Source organism: Mandrillus leucophaeus, unplaced genomic scaffold, assembly GCF_000951045.1.
Source record: "Mandrillus leucophaeus isolate KB7577 unplaced genomic scaffold, Mleu.le_1.0 Scaffold1059, whole genome shotgun sequence".
Taxonomy (NCBI): domain Eukaryota; kingdom Metazoa; phylum Chordata; class Mammalia; order Primates; family Cercopithecidae; genus Mandrillus; species Mandrillus leucophaeus.
In genome coordinates, this window is record NW_012098754.1 from 45,418 (window position 1) to 69,366 (window position 23,949).

At 34.5% G+C, this 23,949-nt stretch overlaps 1 protein-coding gene across 1 annotated transcript in view; it reads left to right on the forward strand.

Annotated features, from left to right (window-relative positions):
* Positions 1-1,282: 1,282 nt before the first annotated feature.
* CNTN5 (contactin 5) overlaps positions 1,283-23,949 on the forward strand; it is a 321,942-nt gene continuing 299,275 nt past the window's right edge. The window contains exons 1-4 of the mRNA XM_011982695.1: positions 1,283-1,458; positions 10,644-10,780; positions 11,930-12,059; positions 14,336-14,486. Coding sequence (XP_011838085.1) covers positions 1,299-1,458; positions 10,644-10,780; positions 11,930-12,059; positions 14,336-14,486 — 578 coding nt within the window. The 5' untranslated portion in view covers positions 1,283-1,298. The remainder of the gene's footprint in view (positions 1,459-10,643; positions 10,781-11,929; positions 12,060-14,335; positions 14,487-23,949) is intronic.

The window sequence follows — 23,949 nt, forward strand, 5'->3', positions numbered from 1 at the left end:
GCCTGTAATCCCAACACTTTGGGAGGCCAAGGTGGCAGATCACTTGAAGTCAGGAGTTCGAAACCAGCCTTGCCAACATGGTGAAACACCGTCTCTACTAAAAAAAACAAAAATTAGCAGGGCATGGTGGCAGTGCACCTGTAATCCCAGCTACTTGGGAAACTGAGGCAGGAGAATTGCTTCTGAGAGGCAGAGGTTGCAGTGAGCTGAGATCGTGCCACTGTACTCCAGCCTTGGCGACAGAGCAAGACTCTGTTTCAAAAAATATTTTAAAAAATAAGAAAAAAAGAAAAACCTTGACTGCATTCAATGTTTACCTACAAGGGGGCAGTTGATTAAAGCTGGTACATTCACACAACGAAATAATATGCAACTATTAAGCAGAATAAGTCAGGCTAATATGTATTGAATATGATCTTTAAATAATAAAACAGCAAATATACAAAATTTATATTTTAAAAATAAGAAAACAGAAATAACTCATTATATGTGTGAACATATGCTTCATGGAGATGAAGTGGGAGATTCTGTGTAAATTGTGTTTGCTATTTGGCCAGAAAAATAAGATTTGCAGGGTTGGAGGCAGGACAAGTTTTTAATTTACTTAATTCATAACCCTTTTGTTTGACTCATTGCAATAAGCACATATTGGTAATTTTGTCAAGTTACTCTTGTCGTTTATGAAAACATAATTTTTTTTTTGTTTTTTGTTTTATTTTTTTCAGATGGAGTTTCACTTTTGTTGCCCAGGCTGGAGTGCAGTTGTGCAATCTCGCCTCACTGCAACCTTTGCTTTCTGGTTTCAAGCGATTCTCTTGCCTCAGCCTCTCGAGTAGCTGGGATTATAGGCACCCACCATCATTCCCGGCTAATTTTTGTATTTTTAGTAGAGATAGGGTTTCACCATGTTGCCCAGGCTGGTCTCAAACTCCTGATTTAAGGCGATCTGCCCGCCTTGGCCTCCCAAAGTGCTGGGATTACAGGTGTGAGCCACCGCATCTGGCTACCAGTGTGTTTAAAAATAAATCAAAATTGGTTACAATTTGTATTGTCTTTGAATTGCTTTCCTGAAATATGAAAGAAAAGGAAACTTTTTAAATAATCTACTTACCAGACAACTCACATGGAAAGTGAAATATATCTACCAGCACACGGTCCTTAATTGTGATTACATTTTATTGCACTCAGCCTATTAAGTGCTTAAATTACCAGATAACAGAATCTATGTTCCTAATAGTGGAAAGCGTATTAACAGTATTTTTGTTCCCTCTCGTAGCCCCGTTCCAACAATCACATGGATGAAGGTTAATGGCTATATTCCTAGTAAGGCACGTCTGCGGAAATCTCAGGCAGTGCTGGAAATACCAAATGTACAGCTGGATGATGCAGGCATTTATGAGTGCAGAGCTGAAAACTCACGTGGAAAAAATTCCTTTCGTGGACAATTACAAGTATACAGTAAGTGTTTTCAGCAAAGCATGATCGCTGTAGTCCCAAAAGTCAAACTGAAAGTGGAAATTAACTTTAAGTAAATATTGTTTATTAGATGCATAAAAACCAAGTAATAATTTATAATCATACTTCTTTTGTATGGTAAGGCATCACGTCAAATTACCCTACACATAGAACTGATTTACATTATAAATGAATGGGGAATTATCGGTGTCTTTGTACAGCATACAGAACTTACGTCCTTAAAAATGAGCTATTTCCCTGGCACCAGCACTATTCTCTGATACGTTAAAAATCTTACTAAACTTATTAACTTATTCTAGAACTTGGTCAGAATCAGAGGCTCCAATCTAGTGTCCATCAACCAAATCCTGCCCAGGTGCCATTTTTTGTAAATGATGTTGGAACAAAGTCACACCCACTTGTTTACATATCACCTAGGTCAGTTTTTGCCTGGCAATGCAGAATTAAATAGAGACAGAGACCAACCGACTTGCAATGACTGAAATATTTGCTATCGAGCGTTTTTCAGAATAAGTTTGCTGACCTGTGGCCTAAATTAATACATCTGTATAATAAATAGCCCCTACAGCCTGTAAGTGTTTATACTGTCCAAAAATGCCAGTCACCCAGGTTGTGTCTAAGAATTAGGAATATCTGGTTCAAACGTTTTTACAATCTCATCTTTACTTCTAAAGTTCTAAGTTGTTTGCACTTTTCATATTTGATTTATAATATATACAATGGGTAAGTTAGGGTATTCTCATTTTCCAGATGAGGACACTAAAAAGAGAAGCAATAGGCTAGAGCATTGATATAAGCAAATACAGATTCTTTGAATATATAGTTATCCAAATTTCATGTTGGCTGCTTCCTCCAGGAAACCATGACTGTCCCTGTATCTCAAGATCAGTTCTAAAAGCTTAATGCCCTTTACAGGAACTCCTAAAGAGTACTTTAAAATATTAATATCTGAATTCAACCAGTCTTTCTTCATCTTTAACAACTCCTTTAGGAATTTAGCACTCTAACCAAATTGATTATGCATTGAACATTTTATCCATTCATTCATTGATACAGTTAATGTTTGTTAAGTGCCTCTTGCTGCTCTACATGCTAGTGATAGAGCCTTGAAGTAACTCGTGATCCATTGGACTAGATGAAAAGCAAACCCCACATTAGAGTGGAGCATTCTATGTGCAGTGATAAAGGCATGTGAAGAGGACTGTGGGAATGCAGAGTCTACTGCATTTTACTCAGAGGAGTCGAGGAAAGCTTTAGAGAGGATCGGTATCTTAAGGGCTAAACAGGGGAGAGCATCTGGAAGAAAAGGACATAGACATTTAAATGTTTCTAAGATTGAAACATTAGCAGTGGTTTGATTGCTTTTAGGCCATGAATATTGTATTTGGATGAAATTCACAAAGTTTGTAACTGTTCATAATTCCTAAAACAAATCATGAAGACAACTCTCCCTAGCCATAGAAAAAAAAGTTTTTTCTACACCAGTGGAGCAAAGATTAACATTAAAATACACAGTGATTTTATTCTCACGGCAACAGTTTGAAGTATTACCATCCCTCTGTACAGATAAAAATCTGATACTGAAAGACAAGTGTTCAACCAGAACTTTATTACTGAAAATCACAAATAATGTAAAGCATGCTGAAGGCTATCAGAGGAAAGTACCAATTTTCTGTGTTCTAAAAAATGGCCCACACCTAAATAGAATTAGATTGTATGTTCTAGGGACTGAGGCTCCTACATAGCATAACTCTACTTACTCCTCCCTTAACCCCAGCTACTTAATTCATAGGTAATGATGACTGTTTCCAGAAATTTAAAAAAAAAATTGCTTTCACTCCATAGTACTGGTGTACGTTCTAGTGAGAAAGTGCTACTTAAACAATCTGGGGTGTCCTTGTCATGCACTGTAGGCCAGCTGGGTAAAGACAAACCTACTCAAAGCATGCATCACTTTGAATAGAAAAAAAAAAAAAAATCTAGATTGTTCCTTAGAAAGAGAAACTGGGCCAGCTAGCTACTTGGCATGTATTTGTGACAGGTGGGAAATATATCTTGAAAGCATGTGAACTCTTTCTTTAGCCCACGTTTATGGTGGCTTTCTACCAGGCTCCATCAGGAGGCCATATACCTTGCTTTGCCCTAGAAAATTCCATTTTACATCTGTTGCCCTAGGACAATTATGAAGAGTGTCCTATTTCACTTCTAAAAGTATCTTGGTAACTAGGTGCAGTGGCTCAGACCTGAAATTGTAGCACTTTGGGAGGCTGTGGCAGCTGAACCTGCCTCTAAAACAAAAAGTACAAAAAAATTATCTGAGCATGGTGGTACACTCCTGTAGTCCCAAATGCTCAGGAGGCTGAAGTGGGAGAATCACCTGAACCCAGAAAGTCAACGCTGCAGTGAGCCATTATGGTACCTCTGTATTCCAGCCTGGGTTAGACTATGTCTCAAAAAGTATTACAAATAAAAAATAAAAGTATCTCGGTTATCATGTATTCATTCAACTTTTGTACTTTTAAAACTGTCATGGTTGACATGAGGGCTTTCCTCCCCATCAAACTCTGTAAAATGTAGATAGGATCTTGGCCATCATTTCCACCTGACTGGCAGTAGATATGGATAGCCTGATGAATGGATGTTTCACTGTCTCCTTGGTTTATATTTAGAATATTCTCTCAATAGAATGAATTACTGTAGGAAGCTCTGTAATTGGGGCTATATCTGTTAGAAGTACAGGCTACCCTTTTTATCCAAACGGTCAATATTCATGGAGTACTGAAAACATATGGTCTTTCCTGTAGCACATTGTTTTTGAAAGTACAATTGCAGGAATACTTATGCTTAGCTATTAGTTTCAAAAAAATGAACCAGGGATCTAATGCAGCATTTCTAGTCCCTTTTCTTGGTCAAAGCATTATAAAAGTGCTATATAGACGGTACACATAAATTTAAGCCACATATTTTACTGTTTTTAATTCAGTATCTACATTGTAAACATAAAACAACAAATGACAACATGAAGTCCATGGTAGTTAAATAAATTAAAATTAAGGTACACTTACATGTCTAATATAACAAAAATAGGTCTTAAAAATAATACTCATAAAAAAGAAATAAAACTTGGTGAAATTAAAATACTAAATTTTGGAAATAATTTGAACCTTAGCACAAACTGCATAAATATTCTACTTGGTATGTCTTTCTTGATAATAGGATTTTCATGGGTTAAGCCATTTCTTTGGTTATTTCTGTCCTCTCTAGTTTCTGACGATTGATCAAAAAGATGTGGTTTTAACTCATCATAGAAAATTTTGTTTTTATAGTTCTAATACAAGTTGAACTCTTACTTGGTAAAGCTCTCAATTAAAAATAAAAGAAAAATGACAAAATGACAAAAGAAATGAACAAAATAAGGAGGGAAGGGGTAATTGAAGGGGAAAAGATGGAGGCAGGAAGGACAAACATCATTTAAGCAGTTTTATATTATAAGGAGTTCTCAAAACGGGAAGTACTTTATGTAAACAGAAATCTCATTATATAAAGATGTGTGATCTGTGAGTTTAAATGTGTATCATGTGCTTCACCAACTAGTAATTTGTCACTCTATAAAGACAGTCACTATGATCTCTACACAGTTTATATATACTATTTCAACTGGAATTGTATCTGTATTAAAATATTCCTTTAACCAGAATGCTTAAAAGAAAAGTAAGCTGTACTGTACTAAATATCCAGTAAAGGAATAGTTTCATTTTCAGTGTAGAGTGGTATTATAGATTTCCTTATCTTCATAAAATCTCTGAACAGTATCCTCACAAATGTTAATGGCTTCTATCATATGCAATTTGATTGTAAGCTCTTTCAAAACAGTCTCTTTTTGTTTTCATCTAGCCCTATGAATTCTGTTCAGCACACAGTGAATGATTTTTATTATGATTCTCTACTGTTATAAAGATTAGTGCTTTAGGTATGCACATCATTTTACAATGTCCACTATGAAAAATAGATGAGAGTCCGCAAAGACTAAGGAACGAATGAAGGGAACTAAAGATTACCAAGAGCTTATCTTCTAGACACTACTACGAGGTGCTTTACATACATTACCTCACAATAACCCTTAGGTATTAGGATTCCCATTTGACAGATGAGAAACTAGGCCTCAAAATATTAAGGATTTATTACCCCAGGATCCATTAATAACAAATAGTAGAACCAAAATCCAACTGAAACTGGCAGTGACACGAGAATTCAGCTCCTGCCTCTACCCCCAAGGATAGCTTGCTACTTCTCAGTGAGACATTGAGAACCTGAACTAAGGCATGAGATGAGAATGGCATCGAGAGCAGATAATTTCTACTTACTATATACGTACTTAACATTTTATTACTGTTCGAGAAAACTGTACGATATATTAAAATCCTTGCCATTCATTTTTATTCTTTTTTCTTTTCTTCAAAACACTGTTTATGTATGTTAGGTCTGATCTTTAAAGATGTTTTAGCTATTAAAATATATCAAAGATTTGCTCTAGGAAACAATATAAACTTGTAGATTCCTGGTTAATAATTTCATACCTAAAGACAGTTTTCAATCCCATTGTATGGAGAGAAAATTCTTGCCTTGAATTCTACTGTTATTATGAAAGTGATGCCATATGTATATTCACAGTTGCTAGAAAATGCAGTTGAACATTACACATGGGCAATGGACTGGGAGGAAACTAACAAATATATATTATCTTCTGTCATCAAAGTAGCTCATTTAAATAGGAATTACTATCTACAGATTACAACTGAGACTCATTACAGTTAAATAACTCATTCTCAGCCACATAATAGAGCAAGGGCAGGGTAGCACTAGAATTTGAACCCATATTCACCCCCAACCATATAATCTCTCCAATATAACACATTACGTCTCATTGGCCCACAGCTGAGAGTCGTAATATTGAAAGTGATCTATGCGGATAAAATATGTTGACTCCTCAATACATAATAGTACGGAAGCAACAAAGGAGGCCAATAACACTTAGCATTCATCAGTAGAGAGTTACAGAATTTCTAATGACAAGAGATAATAAGCAAGGGTTTTCTTTATGCACATCTGCTTAGCGTTTTATAAAATGTAACCCAGAGACTGATCTGAAGCTCAAATGTATTACATAAATACGGTGCATCTGGTGAGACTTTAACAGCTCCTGGGTTTAAAGTGCCCTATGCCTCTTCAGTTTTCCACATCCTAAAAGAGGTGGCTTGACAAAAGCTAGATTTTAAAGTTATTAGGTTTGTTTTAAATGTGACCCAACCTGTGATTTTTCTTTCCCAGATAAATGAAAGACTCTCCGTAATGCAGACCATGTCTTGGTGTCTGCTCACCCCATGTTATTATTCAGAAGCCAAAGCCAGTGCCCTTTAGTAACTTTCAATCTCAACAACAACAACAAAAAAGTTTAAATGTAACCTTTTATATTTCTGATTTTATGTTACCAGTAATTTTGTTGTTTTTGTAAGAATCTTGCAAGTACTGTACTGTCTTTTTCAGATTACAGCCTAAGACAAATTATTTCAGGCCTTAATCCAGTCTTTAATGTTTTATTTTTAAAATTTTACCACTGCCCTTTCACATAATGTTTTTGCCTTGGTCCATATAGTATAGACCTAGTGGTTTATAAAATACCTTACAATGTAAAAACGAAATCTATTGTAGAAGTCAAACTGATCTAGTATTGAACATAACCTACATTTTCCAGGTATTATATGAAGGACAACAATTCATAAATTCCCATAGCCTTCATGTTAATTAATGTTTATTCAATGATGACTTAAATTTATTTTTCTAATATAGATCTTAACTTCACTGTAACACAATCTACAATCTAAATTCTGCTTGTATGTGTGTCTGTGTACATGTTTGTGTGTGTATGTTTATGTGTTTGTGTGCTTGTGTGTGTATTTGTTCGGAGTTGCTTGAAAGCTTTTATGTCAAGTCAATTAACAAGCAGACTACATATACTAACTGCATATGGCATCTTAAGCAGCCAGGTGACATCACCAAGTTATACCATTTCAGAAATTTTTTTTTTTTTTTTTGCTATTATGCATCATAGATAGAGATAAAGTTACAGATGTATAGATCTCATACATAACAACATAGCTTGGTACAAAAGATTCACACACGAAGTACAGTGTTCAAAGCAATAAAATATGAAACGACATCTCTTATCTGCCAATAATTGACATATTGATAGCATTTTTACAGTTCTGAGGGCAGTGTAACAGGCCACTTTTACTTGTAGAATTCTTGGTAGAACTAATTTGAATAACATTTTAATGGCCTTTCACCCACTAGAATTTGAGCTGATAGCAAACAGATATGATGGCACATTTATATTCATATCTTCAGAGTAAGCATTTTACCTATAATGGTATCCAAAACAAAATCTAAAGAAAGGAAAGAAAAAATTAATTCATATTTATATTAATGTCATTAATCATATGTTTGATACCTATGAAAAAATTGTTTTGGAATCAGGACTCTAAATTAGGCCACTTTACAGAGTATTCCAAAATATGTTTGAAGAAACATTTTTTCTTCCAATTTCTAATGGATTGTTTTCTCAGATGTCAAATCTGTTTTTATTTGAATATTTTAACAGTTCTTTCTTTCCTAGCTCTTCATTTCTATAACTTTTTTTTTTTTTTTTTTTTTTTTTTTTTTTTTTTTTTTTGAGATGGAGTCTTGCTCTGTCTCCCAGACTGGAGTGCAGTGGCCGGATCCATTTCTATAACTTTTAAAAGTCTCTTTTGAATTTATTTTAAAGGCTCACAGTCATGGTACATTTAGAGATAGATCAATAAGTCAAACAAGTACAATCAGTTATTATATGTAGGACACTGTTTCGTCTAAAACTATGTTTAGAATCATCTCTGCTCTTAATGATCTCACTGTCTCGCTGAGTGTCAAACTCAAACCAACTAAAATATTTAATAACAATTTAAGTCAGCAACAGAAGAGAGGTAACAAGCTACTACAGGAATATTTTCCAAACGAATAAGAACTACAGGTGTCCAGAGGAGGTGCACGTGACTCTTCTTTGAGGCTGTGATTAATACATCTTACTTAATTTAGAATAAATACTGAATCATGAGTAGAATTAAAAGAGACGGAGAATAGAAGTATAACATTCTATGTAGAGTGAACAGTTTAAATAAAATACAATGTGTGCTCGGGAGATAACACACCAATTTATTTGGCTTACAGGAGTCATGCATAGTATAAAGTATTCTGACAGATTAGCAAAGTTTACAGAAAACCCAGACGTAAAAGTAGAGTTTAATATTGCTGGTGTATCTCACTACTCCTGTCAGCATTTTAGCATATATGACACATAACTACAAAGAGATGATTTCAGAAGACAGGTACAAAAATCATGATCAATATCTGAAACTCACCGTGGTAAGATTTTTGAATGATAGCTTGCAGGCTTAGAAGCTGAATCACAGAATGTATTCCAAGGTCTACAAATCCTGACTATGCTATGCCAAAGTGGGGCTTCTGAAGTCCAGGCTATATTGGCTAGAAGACCAATAAGCTAAGAAAAGCAAAATTCCCACTTAGAAACAAATAACTAACTTTGTGACCTTAGGTAAATGTCTTTAATCTCTTTGAGTCAAAGGTTATCTGATTCATAAAATAGGACATGTTTGTTTTCAGGATGAATGTTACAGGGATTGAGAATTTAGCTCAGTGTCTAGGCCATGGTAATGGCTAGGACTAGCATTTAATAAATGTGAGTTCTTTCTTGCTCTTTCTCCTCCCTTCTAAACTGGCTTTGGTTTGGGACATCTGCTACTCCTTTATACCCACTATTCTGACATGCATGTGTAGTTTTCTTTATTTTTTATTTTTCTTTTTTGAGACAGGTTCTCACTCTGTCACCCAAACTGGAATGCAGTAGCATGACCATGGCTCAGTGCAGCTTCAACCTCCCATGATCAAACAGTCCTCCTGCCTCAACTTTCCAAGGAGCTGGACCCATAGGCGTGCACCACCACACCTGGATAATGTTTTTTATTGTTAGTTGAGACATCGCCTCCCCATGTTGCCTAGGCTGGTCTCGAATTCCCAGGCTAAAGTAATCCCTCTGCCTTGGCCTCTCAAATTCCTGATATTACAGGCATGAGCCACTGTCCCGGGTCCAATGTGCAGTTGTTTAACACATCTTTTTTCATATGCTCTCCTTTTCCTTGGCAATGACGTTAGACCACCTCTACCACAGCAAAAACTCTTTAAGTGTAGAACCTCTCTGTTTCTATATTCTTAATAGCCTCTAAGATCGAACAAGGACTATGTAGCATATCTGAATGAACATATAAATGAAAGAATGATAAAAGCCCTCAGTAGTACATATAAAATTTTATAGTTTTTGCCAAAAATTTTTTTAGAAATAATAAATTCAGTGCAATATTTGTATATGTATTTCTTTGTTTTAAACAGAATATTTGTAGACAGTCAGCTTTATTCAACTATTTTCCTTAAAAATTGGCCAATAGTGGAAATGAACTTTAACTTGTATTTTAAGATTTCATATAATTACAACAGTATCTCATTCTTAATAAAATAAAGTTTCCTCTAACATTTTTGCAAACATAAAAAAATTATATTGTAAGAATGTAAATTAAGAAAAATTTTACAGTAAAATCTGGATTCACAAATCATTTTTCCAAAGTCATTCAGGTGTTATATATATGGAGAGAGAGACAGAAACAAGTTGAGTAGTTACACAGTTACACTGTATATTTCTACCTGTGCTAATGCTGTAGAAAGAGCAATGACTCTAATACCTGACTTCCTATTAAACTGGTTCGGGTGCCTTAGGGATAACTAAACCACTTGAAGTCCAAAAAAAAAAAAAAAAAAAAAAGAAGAAGACGACTTTGCATAGTTACAATAGCATTTTATATTATCAAAATATCTTCACTACTATTTTGGGGGTACAGGAAATAGAATTTTGTGTGTAGTGTAATGCCATTCTTCTTCAAAATACCTATGGTTGAATAATTTGCTTTAAAAAAAATACATTGATTTTTTTCCACGTAAATTTTTAACGTGGTAAGGTGTTTGAGAAATGAAATCATCCTTGTTTACTGCTTACATACTTACAGCCTACCCACACTGGGTAGAAAAACTGAATGATACTCAGTTAGACAGTGGGAGCCCTCTCCGATGGGAATGTAAGGCTACTGGAAAACCCAGACCCACATATCGTTGGCTGAAGAATGGAGTACCCCTCTCATCTCAGGTACTGTTGGGAGTTTTTAACCTGTTCTATTGTAATTTTAGCAAGATTTTACATAGGACAAACTAGGCTTCTGTAGTCTTATTGAAAGTCTTTTCCTATTTCTGATTCATAATATAGGACGTGTTTGTGTTAAGGATGAATGTTATCGGGATTAACTGAGAATTTAGCTCAATGTCTGGGATATAGCAGTCATCTATTTTAATATATTTTGAGTGAGAAACATAACAAATATATAAGCATTTTTATTTTAATTTCCTCATTACATTTTTTGGTAATGTAGTGTTTCTTTAAAATGTTTTCAATCCTATAAATTTTTATGAAACTATCAATGATTATCATAGACTTATTTCCATTTGTAGCTGACTTTTAGATATCACCTAAAATCACTTGGCATCTTTGTTGATAGACAAAGCACTGCCAACTAAGATTTTTTTTTAATGATTTGCTTGGCATTAAGTAGATAAGACGTCTGGTTGTTTAACATTTTAAAGTTAAAATTTGTTTTTGAAATATGCTCTTGACTTAAAGTTACCTTAATTTGCACATGCTCAATTTTTTGTCTTTTATACTAACTTTCTTCTGATACTGAAGTATATTGTCTGACCAATAATTTTATCTAGAATCTAGTCACAAGGCAGTTTTCAATTTGTGTTAGTTTTTTGGGAAGTGAGTGAAAATGACAAACTCCTCATTGGATCAATATAGTAAAGGGATTGTTCTTATGACCTGGGCTATTTTTAACCTTGATCTCATGTGTCTACAACCTCAATCCTTTCTACTATATGAATCCTTCTTTCCCTTTGTAAACGGAATGCAAATAAAAGCATCACCTGCTGATTACATTTCACAAGCTCAACTAGTGTACCAAAAAAAGGCACCTCACTTTAAAAACAAAACTGAAGGTAAAACTTGCCAGAATAACTCCATAAAAATATCATTATAATTTATTTTCAACCAATCAATAACCATAATTTACCAGATGCATGTTATAATAAAATAATGAACAGTACATTCACATTGCTGCATGGCCAAATAATGTTTAACTGCATTAATTGCAAACTTGTTTTTTCTTAGTCTAGCAGAGGATACCCATAAAATCCATGTTATTTGTTTACTTTCTAGATCTAATTCTTTTTAATTCCATTACAGAGTAGGGTTGAGATGGTTAATGGAGTATTGATGATCCACAATGTGAATCAATCAGATGCTGGAATGTATCAGTGTTTGGCTGAAAATAAGTATGGAGCCATTTATGCTAGTGCTGAGCTGAAGATTCTAGGTATGCAATTTCAAAGTGAATAAATAGAAAAAAAATAAACCTTGCTTCTTTTCATGCTCTAATTTTTACTATACTGAAGTTTTATGATGTGGTTGTAAAAATCTATTTTATGGCTTGAAAGGAAATACTATGTCTTGCTGATTTTTTTTTAACTTTAGTAGACAGGTTTATGTTGTGTATAGTTTGTCGCATAACTTTTTGTTCGTATAGTTTTTTTAACTTCAGTTTTAATCTTAAAAGGTTTACACAATACACCTTTGCTATGGCACTTAAAAAAAATCACATGAAGAGATATGTATTAACTTCCAAGGAAGAATGCCTTGAGGGCAGGAGATCAGAATATAGAATTCCAGCAGCCTGTCGATGCTCCCATAGCAATGCTTAATAATTTCCCAGGCATTTCCTATCAGTAGCTGTGTGGCTCCTGAAAGACAAGACTCCAGGCTAAATCACTCTCCCCTCATGGGGCATCAACTCATGCCATCCTTACGTAACAGGGAAAGGCTTCCTGATGCCAGGCACTACAATCTCATAGGGTTACACCCTTGATAAAAATGTAACCCAGGCGCTCCATTTCTTCACTATTTAAATACTACAGGAAAGAATCAATCCAGGGAAATAGACTACCCAGAATAAACATATACGAGCCATTGGAATGAATTTTACTTTTCCCACTTTGATTGTTTCCTAAACTGGTTCTGGGATGTTTGTAACATTGAGAAAGATACTAACTCATTGTCTTTCCAAAGCGGACAGAAGCCCAACTGTGCTTTCTATTCCCCATTTAAATTATCAAAGCATAACTTAAGAGAAACACCAAAGATCTCAGGAATCTTGGAGCCTTCCATTTTTATATCAGCTAAATGTAATACATCCTAAAGCAATTTGTTGAATTATGAATGTTTCCAGTTGACATTTCTCCACATTACAACAAATCCATCCAAAATAGATAGAGGATTCTTCCTTTCAGTCTCCTTCATTCTAACCAATTAAATGTTAATGTACTTTTTTGTCAACTCACACTATAATAGCACTGAATTAAAAGGCTGATTTACCCTTCACCTAGTTCGTAGCTCTGAAACATTTATCCAACCCTTATCATTCGCAAGAAATATTTTCAAAATTACTTTCTGTGAATTCTATTCCCAGTAGGCAAAAAAAAAAAAAAAAAAAAAAAAGTACCTGCAACTGTCTCCCCATAAATTTCTTTAGCTTTTCAATATTTTTTCCTTGAGACCAAGTCTCACTGTCTCTCAGGCTGGAGTGCAGTGATGCCATCTCAGCTCACTGCAACCTCTGCCTCCAGGGTTTAAGTGATTCTCCTGCCTCAGCCTCCCAAGTAGCTGGGACTACAGGCGCCCACAGCCACACCTGGCTGATTTTTGTATTTTCAGTACAGATGGGATTTCACCATGTTGGCCAGGCTGGTCTCAAACTCCTAACCTCAAGGGATCTACCCACCTCGACCTCCCAAAGTGCTAGGATTATAGACGTGAGCCACCATGCCAGGCCAATTTCTTTAGTTTTAAAAAATCTCTTAACCTATCTCAATTGTGTACATATCTTTTTAAATGTTGTGACATGCATTATGTTGCTATATATTTTATATATATAATATGAAATACATATAATATCAGATTGGTAAAAATAAATGTCACAGATACTCTAGACTTGTAGATATGTTTCAGGTTCTCTTTTAGATTCAAAAGTGTTTTAATAAAAATTATAGTATACACAATATTATTAATAAATGATCAGACCTAAGTGAAAAATTATAAGTAAAATTGCTAATTGAAATTCAAATAGTTCAGTTTTAAAAAATTAATTTAATGTTTTATAATATTAAAGTAATATACAGAATAAATTAAGATTTGTAGATGGGAAATGGAAGACACAGGATTGTCTTTTTGACAGGTAACCTCCATCTTACCAAAGGAAGCCTAAATGGATTCTTTTGGTTAGCTTATTGCTCTTTTGCCAAAGTCATTCATTAGTCTTTCATAATTGAATTTGGTAATCATAATTAAAACATGTCATTTTTTGAAATAGCCTTTATCTGTAGATCCTACGTTGTGTGACATCATCACCTGCTAATGTAGTAAGATACATATTAACTAATAATAAGTAAAATTTTGAGCTAGTGCCTTTTTCATGTGTAGATATACTATGATTTTATAGGAAATGCCTACCAGAAGAAGTTACAAAATCTTTATAAATCATCCATTAGAGATTATTGTCATTGCTTCTGGTAGGACTAACATTTGCTTTTTTAACAGCTTCAGCTCCCACTTTTGCACTGAATCAACTGAAGAAAACAATAATTGTTACCAAAGATCAAGAAGTTGTCATAGAGTGCAAACCCCAAGGCTCTCCAAAACCAACCATCTCTTGGAAGAAAGGAGACAGAGCAGTTAGAGAAAACAAAAGGTTAGAATCTATTTTATAATTCAAGTTCAACATTAGACTTTTTTGAGGTTACAGGTGACACACACTAACTATGCAAGAAGGAGTCTTGCAGTACCATGAGATGTATTTTATGAGCTGATTGAAACATGGCTTTGCCTATATAGTGATTTTAAAAGAACCCAAAGTTTGACTTCAAAACGGTCAGTCGTCTTTGCCTCCATGAGGTTTTAGCACAAGTTGGAAATTTCACTAGGTTTTGAAGAAAGTACACTTTAATTAAACTAATTATTTTTGTTTGTTTGTTTTTCATCTTCTGCATTTAGGAGGTCTACAAATAATCTGTGATAATTTTTAAGTGTTGTGTTTTAATTTGATTTTAATAATACAAATGATAAAAACATATGTGAACCTTCTGGATAATCATGACAGAATACTTTATTGTGATATTTATGCCAATGCTTGTCTTTTTATCCAGGTCATATTTAGGCAAAATAGTATAGGATTATTTTTAGTGCCATAGGCAAATGAGAAATGAGCAGAGGGATATTTAATATGTAAACATTTGTCTGTGGCAACTAAAGCCAAAGGATATCACAGGACTACAAATGGAGAAAAATTCATGAGAGAATTACATCATCACATGGTAATCTATTTGCGCCGAATTCAAATGTTTCATGTCCTACCATTATTGACATATTGGTATGACGAATGGTGATTCAGCTTTGACAAAATATTATCCTTTATTATGTCAAAATAATATTTTACTATATTACATTTTAATTGATCTAGAAGTATAAGGAGTTTATTACTTGTTCTATGTTTGTCTCAATCTACATAAAATGTAATTGAAATAATTTAAGTCTGCATTAGCGGTTCACTTGAATATTTCCAAAGTAACATTGAAACATTTTGAAAAATTTAAAAAAAGTATTTTTGTTTTCCATCAAATCTGAGAAACACTGATTTAAACAGTCTATTTCAGATTAAATAATTTTTGGAATACTGGCTTCAATTTAGACCGAAATATCTATGCTTCTTGGAAAGGGTGATCACCTGGGATTGGGATGGGTCATTGTTGGCACTCTTACACCAAAAGCCCTATCGTAAGGGTCAAGGCTGACACTCGTAACAAAAGACAGGCTAACAAGAGAAAAGTTTTGTGTGACACAGGGGCCTTCAGAAATGATCCAAAGACTTAGAGAAAACTCTTTTTATGCTTAGGTTCAATGAAGAATAGAGAGCCATGTAGAAATATGATTGGACAAAAAGGATGTGATCTAATGGTTATAGACAGAGTGGGAAAATCCAGCAAGGCCTATCTGTTCAGATTCTTCTTGGACTTTTTGTGTGATTTTCCTTTCCTCCAGGTATAGGACAAGTCGCCTGTCACATGAGATAATTCAAGGGAGAAGGGAGAAGGTCAATCTTTCTAGGTTTTATAGCTTGCTTTGGGGAAGGGAAGTTACAGTTTCTATGATCTGCCTGGGGGGAGAGAATTCCGGTTTCTATCATTCTCCGCAGGAGAGAAAGATGAGTGGGAAACAGACAGATGGGAGAAATTCAAAAAGATCCTGCTTCCCAAGTCCTTTCAATCTTCTTCAGGTCAAAGTACTCTGTGCTGTATTCTGGGGTATCATGTTCTGAGCCCTAACATCGTACAACTTGTTTTAAAAGGAATTTCTCATTCTCAGGTTGAAGGTGGGTGGCAAATGATAAATTGTGAGATCGTTGTTGACTATGATTGAATTGATCAGAAAATGATTGAATATTAGTAGACTGCCGCTCACAACAATGTGGCTTTTAAAAAACTGCACAAACCTAATTAAAGTAGAAGAAAATTGTTGCATAGTAGGAACAAATAATGTACACTGCTAGATTATTTTTTCTGAATGTATTAAAAAGTTTACAATGTCATGAAAATATATATGCCTTCTCTGTGCAAAACATTCTATCTGAAATGCATGACTTTGTTTTATGTTTCTGGGTGGCATGTGAGGTTTGTCCCATTTATTTCAGTTCACAATAAGAATGTTCTTCATCAACTGTTCACAAATGTCACATGGTGAGTTTAAAAAATTAGGGTGGAACTTCTTTTTCCAAAGCAAAAGTATTGAGAGAAGTAACAGGATTATGAGTATTCTATTACAACAACATAAGCATATTAAATTTTTTATTTTTCAGATGTTGAAAAATACAGTTCATGAATTTTTCAGCTTTCTTGTTTCTCTTTCTTTTTTTACTGCTAACCCTTAGGGTTAGTGAGACAGATACATTGACCTGAAACTCAGATCACTAAATTTTTTCTATATGTCAATACTTCTGGTCAAAGCGTTGTTTAGGAAGAAGGCTGAAATGTAAAATTTTTTTTTATTTATTCAAGCAAAAGCAAGACTGGGCTACATTTCCTTAGCATTCTGCCTACCTTGATCTATATATTTTAGGTCAATAAACCGGCTTTATTTAATGACAAATCCCAGACATATAGTGCATTTTTATTCTTAAAATTGGCAGGCACACTTAAAAAACACCATTTTTATTATTGAACGACTTGTTCAATATGGCAGTCCTAGGTTTTAAAAAGAAAAATCTAGTTCGCTACAAAAAATAATAATACTTAATATTAATTAAGAGGCTAAGATTTCAACAGAAATAAAAAGAATTCCATAATACAAGAAGACACTTAGTTGAAAAATCGTACATTCTAAAATTATGAATAGAAACTTAACAATTTCAAATGTCTATATTTGACATTCTTTAAAAGAAGTATCAGTTACAATGACAACTTATTTTCTTCTGGAAATTTTAGATTGCTTCTCTGTTATAATGCACACCAACCATTTGATTACAGGCCTAAATGTAAATTTAAATGGAAACAGAGATGTTAGAAAACTGTTAAGACTTCAGAAAGTTTGCATCATTTTTTAAATTTATCATTTACATTGGGTTTGCAGATTCAAATCATGGTTTATTTTGGAATATAAATATAAATATAATTCATATGATCTACATCAAATGTGTGCCCCACTCATCCAACCTACAACAATTGAGACACAAATGTTGAATGAATTAGCATTGTCCTTCATTAAAAATTTTGTAATTTTGGGTTCATTCCAAAGAACTATTGAAACAGCAAATGGCAGTTTCTATATAAGAAATAAATAATAATATTATATTGGGGAAAAGGAATTAACATAATAGTATATTATAAAGGAGACATACAGGCCAGGTACAGCTCTCATGCCTATAATCCCAGCACTTTGGAAGGCCAAGATGGGAGGATCACTTGGGCCCAGGAGTTTCAGACCAAACCTGTGCAACACAGCAAGACTCCTGTCTCTGCAAAAAACAAAGTAAATAAATTGGCATGGTGGTGAATGCCTGTAGTTCCAGCTACTCAAGAGGCTGAGGTGGGAGGATGGGTCGAGCCTGGGTAGTTTAGCAGAGCCATGATCATGCCACTGAGTTCCAGCCTGGATGACAGAGCAAAATCCTGTCTCAAAAATAATAGTAAAATAAGATCACAAAGAAATATTTTTTTTAAAAAAACAAGATATATCAATTGCTTTCATAGCATAAAATTATGTTCAGAGCAATGGCATAAAAATGTAATATATAGTTTTATTTGCAGGAAAATGTAATCTAATCATCTGAAAATATGTCAGAAAATCGCGAAGGTAAATTTAATTTAGCGTTACTGAAATTTAACTCTAAATTGTAAATAAAATGATTGAAAGTGATAGAACAACTGAAGGTTATGGTTAATCATTTATCAACAGAGTGCCAAATAACCATTTGGCTCATTTTTTTTCTACCATGTTTTGAGCAAATCTGCCTGGTTTAGTTTTCTCTGTTTTGTTGAGGGGTGAGTGTCTTCAAAACACAGTATTTTTTATGTGTATCTGTTTTGCTAAGGAAACTTAGAAATCATTATTCTAAAGTTGAAAATTTGATAATAACTAGAACATAATATGACTTTTAGAAAAAATATCATTAACAAATGTGTTGCCTGCTTATGTATTACCAAACATTTCATTCATTTGGCCCTAAATGATAGACCTAAAATATACAAGAAAATGGATTACTTCAGAGCTAAGATTTATTTACATTTGTTTGTTATTTATATCACAGAATGATCAGTATGTGCTCTCTTCAGATAGTAAATCACATTATTACTAATAATGATGATGACTGCTTATGAGTGCATAGCATTTATAATTTGCAAAGCACGTTAACATTGTTGCTAAAAGTATAAACCAGTGTATAAAAGGAGGACTTACTTGCCATGATTATCCTGCAGATTATGAGGTTTCAACAAGTTACCTAATTTATTATCTTACTAAATTAAAGGAGTAAGCTGATTGGGTTGTGAGAATTAAATGAAATTTTGCATGTAAAATACATTGCCTAGTGTATGACATCTACTCAGTACTCAGTGAATGTTACGTAAAATGATAATGATACTGATGAAGATGATGGCGGTGGTGGTGGTAATGTAATAATGATGGTATCTGTATCAGGCCATTTTCATACTCCTATAAAGAACTGCCCAAGACTAGGTAATTTATAAAGGAAAGAGGTTTAATTGGCTCACAGTTCAGCATGGCTGAGGAGGCCGCAGGAAACTTACAATCATGGCATAAGGCAAAGCAGGAGCAAGGCACCTTCTTCACAAGGAGGCAGGAAGGAAAAGTGCTAAGCAAAGGGGGAAGAGCGCCTTATAAAACCATCAGATCATGTGAGAACTCACTCCATATCATGAGAACAGCATGGGGAATACCATTCCTATGATTCAATTACCTCTACCTGATCTCTCCCTTGACATGTGGGGATTATGGGGATTATAATTCAAGATGAGATTTGGGTGGGGACACAAAACCTAACCATACTAATATAATTTGTACCTTTGAATCTTTGTCCTTGGAATAGGTTCCTGTCCTAGTAGACCAAATATTTACTTGTTCCATTACCATTTGATAGGCCATGTGCAAATAGATAAATAGACATAGGGAGTTAATGGAAATAGAAATGAAGTATATTAAAGACTTGTTTTTTGTTTGTTTGTTTGTTTGCTTGTTTTACTGTTTTTCTTTAAGGGATCTACAGGTTTTCCCCCATCACTTTCACTTTTGAAAATCACTAGCACATAGTCACTTAGGTTTCTGTATCAATCATGTCCATTTTCATACTAAAACTAATAAACTCCAGAAGTACTAGGAAGTAAAATATTCCACAGGGATTTTCTCCTCTAGTAGACTTTCATTCAGAATGTTCTGCTTATCAAACTCATATTGGATTTTCACTCCAGCTCATTATTTCCATTACTTGGCCATTAACTTTTGTTAAAATATAATCATCCAGAAGCACTCCAGCAGTGCACAAATATTAAGTCTTCATTATTACATGTTCAATTTCCTGTACTTTTTGTAGACAAAGACAATCGTAGTTAAAATGAAGTAGTTTTTGATAAAGACATAGTTGATTTTGTTTCCTTTCCATAAGTGCATATATAAACTATTGTTGAACCTCATAGAATGTCATATATGTTTAAAATTATTCACAATTACTGAAATTTCAACGTTTTTTAAGCACTGGTTTTTATGTCCAGGCAAAGTAAGGTAACAGTTACGGAGATAATGGACTATAATTCAAAGAGGTGCTTAAGAAATCCTGCATACAAAAAAATAATGAAATTATCCTTTGGAGGGGCAGTATTATAGAATAATTTTTCTTTTATGGGACTGTAATCTAAGCAAAGACTTGTCCAAAATCTGACATAATGGCCCCCTGCTCACTAAAGGAGCTTCCAAAAGGCAAAATTTTCAACTTACTCATTTAACACGCATAGAAAATTGCACTTGAAGTACCCATTATTTGACTTCTAGTGGGAATTCATGTTGTGTTTATTAGGCAACAATGATGAAGCTCACATACTGACTCAGAGACATATGGGAAAATCTGTTCTTAACAAAAGCCCTAAAGGACACTGTTACTGAGAAGAAAGCAAGGTCTTCTTACTTTATCTATGGAAGAGGAATTCATGGGTATAATTAGGGTCTTGTTTTTGTCCCTTTGTTTCCACCTACATACTGTGTTTGCTAATGAACAAGCTGTTTTGTTGTTTCCTCTGTGACAGTGTCTTTTACATATTAAGAACATAAAACAATATAAACTGTAGGTATCTGGGTTTTCCTCAGTGTCTAAGAAATTGTATAATGAGGGAAAATTAGCATTCATAAATCAAGAATGTATAATTTGAATTTATTTGTGAATTAATATCTATGTTTTCAAAAGAAATAAAATGATTAAATGGCATTGTTTACCTAAAGGAAGAAAGGTTTATATCTGAATTTATAAGATTTAGTAACTATAAACTGCTTACAATATAAGATGCCTTAGTACTTAGGGATGGTTACTTGCTGTCTCCTACCTATGTACTTAAGGGGATGAGGAGGAAATGGCCTTACATTCATTATGATGAGATTAAGATACTGACTTCCTGATTTCAGTGAAAGCTAACTGAACTGCACAAGACTCTGCCTGATTCACCTTCTTCTTTTCCTTAGAATGCTAATTTTTTATTAGGAAACATTTTAAAATGTAAATCATTAGCATTTTATTATGTTTTATTAGAAAAATATAAAAAGAAAGAAAACACAGTCATAGCAGCATTGGAAATTAAGAATATAGATGAACAAATTATTGACTTCTAGGAGGAATCACCACTTCATATAGAAATGAGCTAAATTAAGAAATTATCAATGAGTCATTGAAACCTAGATCTCTGAAACTTTAGTGAAGTCAATTAAGAAACCAGCAGAGGAAAAATTTTACTCACTTCTACTTTACGTCAGTATCTACTAAATTCAGAAATTGTGTCTTACTATAGAAGCTGGCTTGAACCTCCCTCCCAACAGAAGCTGCTTTGCAAGGTGTAAGATGCTATGTCCGTATTCCACCCCATCTGAACTGATCCAAAACTTTTTTGAACATTATGAATCCATCAATGGGGTGAGACAGGGCATAAATATTAGGATTTCAAGTGATTAGTAAATAAAACATAATGTCAACAAATAATGATACAGAGGAAAAATATTGAAATTCATGAATTCTGGAAATTATGTAATTCCATGTACTATTTCTAGCAAAAGAAGGACTATATACTGTTTCTGATTTTTCAGGAGTAAATTTACCTCTAGATATGCCTACAGACTAGAGAATGGGAATTGACAAACATCTCACCTCAGTCCAGTAGAGTTTCATTACAGCGTTAGTAGACCTTGAGCATTTGACTGCAGCTGTTTACCTAACTGACCTCGAGATTAATATTTGGGGAAGAGATTCTGGAGCACTGAGAGAAAAAAGAGACAAATAAAACTGAAAATATTACCAATTGGCAAAAATAGGCCTGTAGACATACGAGTGCAAGAGAGTTTAAAGCACAAACACACATTAAGCATGATGGTTAAATGATAGTCATAAATTTGGTAACAAGATGTCAAGCAAATAGAAAAAGAATCATCATCATGCTTAAGTACAATACAAAAAATTATTTGTGTGTGTGGGTGTGTGTACAAATAAGTTAATAAATATCAGGAGTTGCAAAGCAAAAAGCTAAAAGCATTCTAAATCATGGTGACATGCAAATAAACATAGTCATAGTCCATGTAGAAAAAATTAAAGATTAAAGTAACAAAAAATAGATATGTTGTAGAAGCATTGTAGGTTTGTTGGTTTTTATTGAGATAGAGTCTCACACTGTTACCAAAGCTGGAGTGCAGTGGTGCAAACACAGCTCACTGAAACCTCGACTTTCTAGGCTCAAGCATTACTCCCACCTCAGCTTCCCAAGTAGCTGGGACCACAAGAGCACACTGTCACCACCATGCCTGGCAAATATTTTTAATTTGCTTTGGTAGAGATGGGGTCTCACTATGTTGCCCAGGCTTGTCTTGAACTCACGGGCTTAAGCACTCCTCCCAGCTTGACCTCCCAAATTGCTAAGATTATACGTGTGAGCCACTGTGCCCAGCCCACTGTGGGATTTTTAATTACGTTTTTGATAAGTACTTAAGGACAATGAGGAAATGATGGTATATTATCAATGGAAGAAATCATCGAACACGGTACAAATATCCTTTGAAGAGAAAAATGCACGCATGCACACAAATACTTAAATACTGGAAATAAGTGCAGTTAATTGTTCACAGGTTATCTCTAAGAAGAGGATTATAGATAATTGTAAAAACCATTTTATGCATTTCTGTTTTGCATCACTATAAGCAAATACCTGAGGCACAGTAATTTATAAAGAAAAGGGGTTTAATTAGCTCACAGTTCTACAGGCTGTACAGGAAGTGGGATGCCAGCATCTCCTTCAAGTGAGGACCTCAGGAAACTTACAAGCAAAGTGGAAGGTGAAGCAGAAGCAGGTGCCTCACATGGCCAGAGTGGGAGTAAAAGAGGAAGGCCAGATGCAGTGGCTCACGCCAGTAATCCCAGAATTTTGGGAGGCCAAGGCAGGCGGATCACCTGAGGTCAGGAGTTCGAGACCAGTCTGGCTAACATGGTGAAATGCTGTTTCTACTAAAAATACAAAAAATTAGCTGGGCATGGTGGCATGTTCCTGTAATCCCAGCTACTCAGGAGGCTGAGGCAGGAGAATTGTTTGAACCCAGGAGGCAGAGGTTGCAGTGACCTGATATCGCACCATTGTACTCCAGCTTGGGCAACAGGAGCAAAACTCTGTCTCAAAAAAAAAAAAAAAAAAAAAAGAGAGAGATGGGAAGAGGTCCCAGAGTATTTTAAACAACCACATATTTAGTGAACTGAGCAAGAACTCACTTATCACCCAGGGGATGACGCTACGCCATTCGCAAGGGATCTGAATCCGTGATCTAATCACTTCCTACCAGGCCCCATCTCCGACACTGGGAATCCGATTTCAACATAGGGTTTGGAGGGGACAAACATGTAAACCATACCATCCATATTTCTAAACTTGGTCTCTTTCACAGAATTAATAACCCAAAATAATGCAAATTTATTGAATAACGATGTACTCACACTATGCCAAATAGTTGAATGAGAATGGGAAAAGAATTCTCACATTTTCAAATAATTCAGTTTTCAGCAGTGTGTTTACATAGTATAACAATGATCACAAATATCTAAATTAATGGCATCCACTGAAACACAGAAGATCAGAAGATAAACACATCAGGAACCCCCAAAATATCAGTTCCTAATATTTTCCAAATTTAGGGTGATGGTAAACCTAAACACTCCTCCTTAAAGCCCTTCAAATAGTTTCTTTTTCTTGATCACACCACCAGTTTGTTTCTAGATTTCACTTTTTTCTTAAATGTTGAATGTAATAAAATAGGTCTTAACTCCCAATGGGAGGTAACACTGAGAAACTCAGTTAAATTAAGCTGAACATGACAACAAAAGAAGTCTGGTTCTGTTGTACTATGAGCACCTCCAG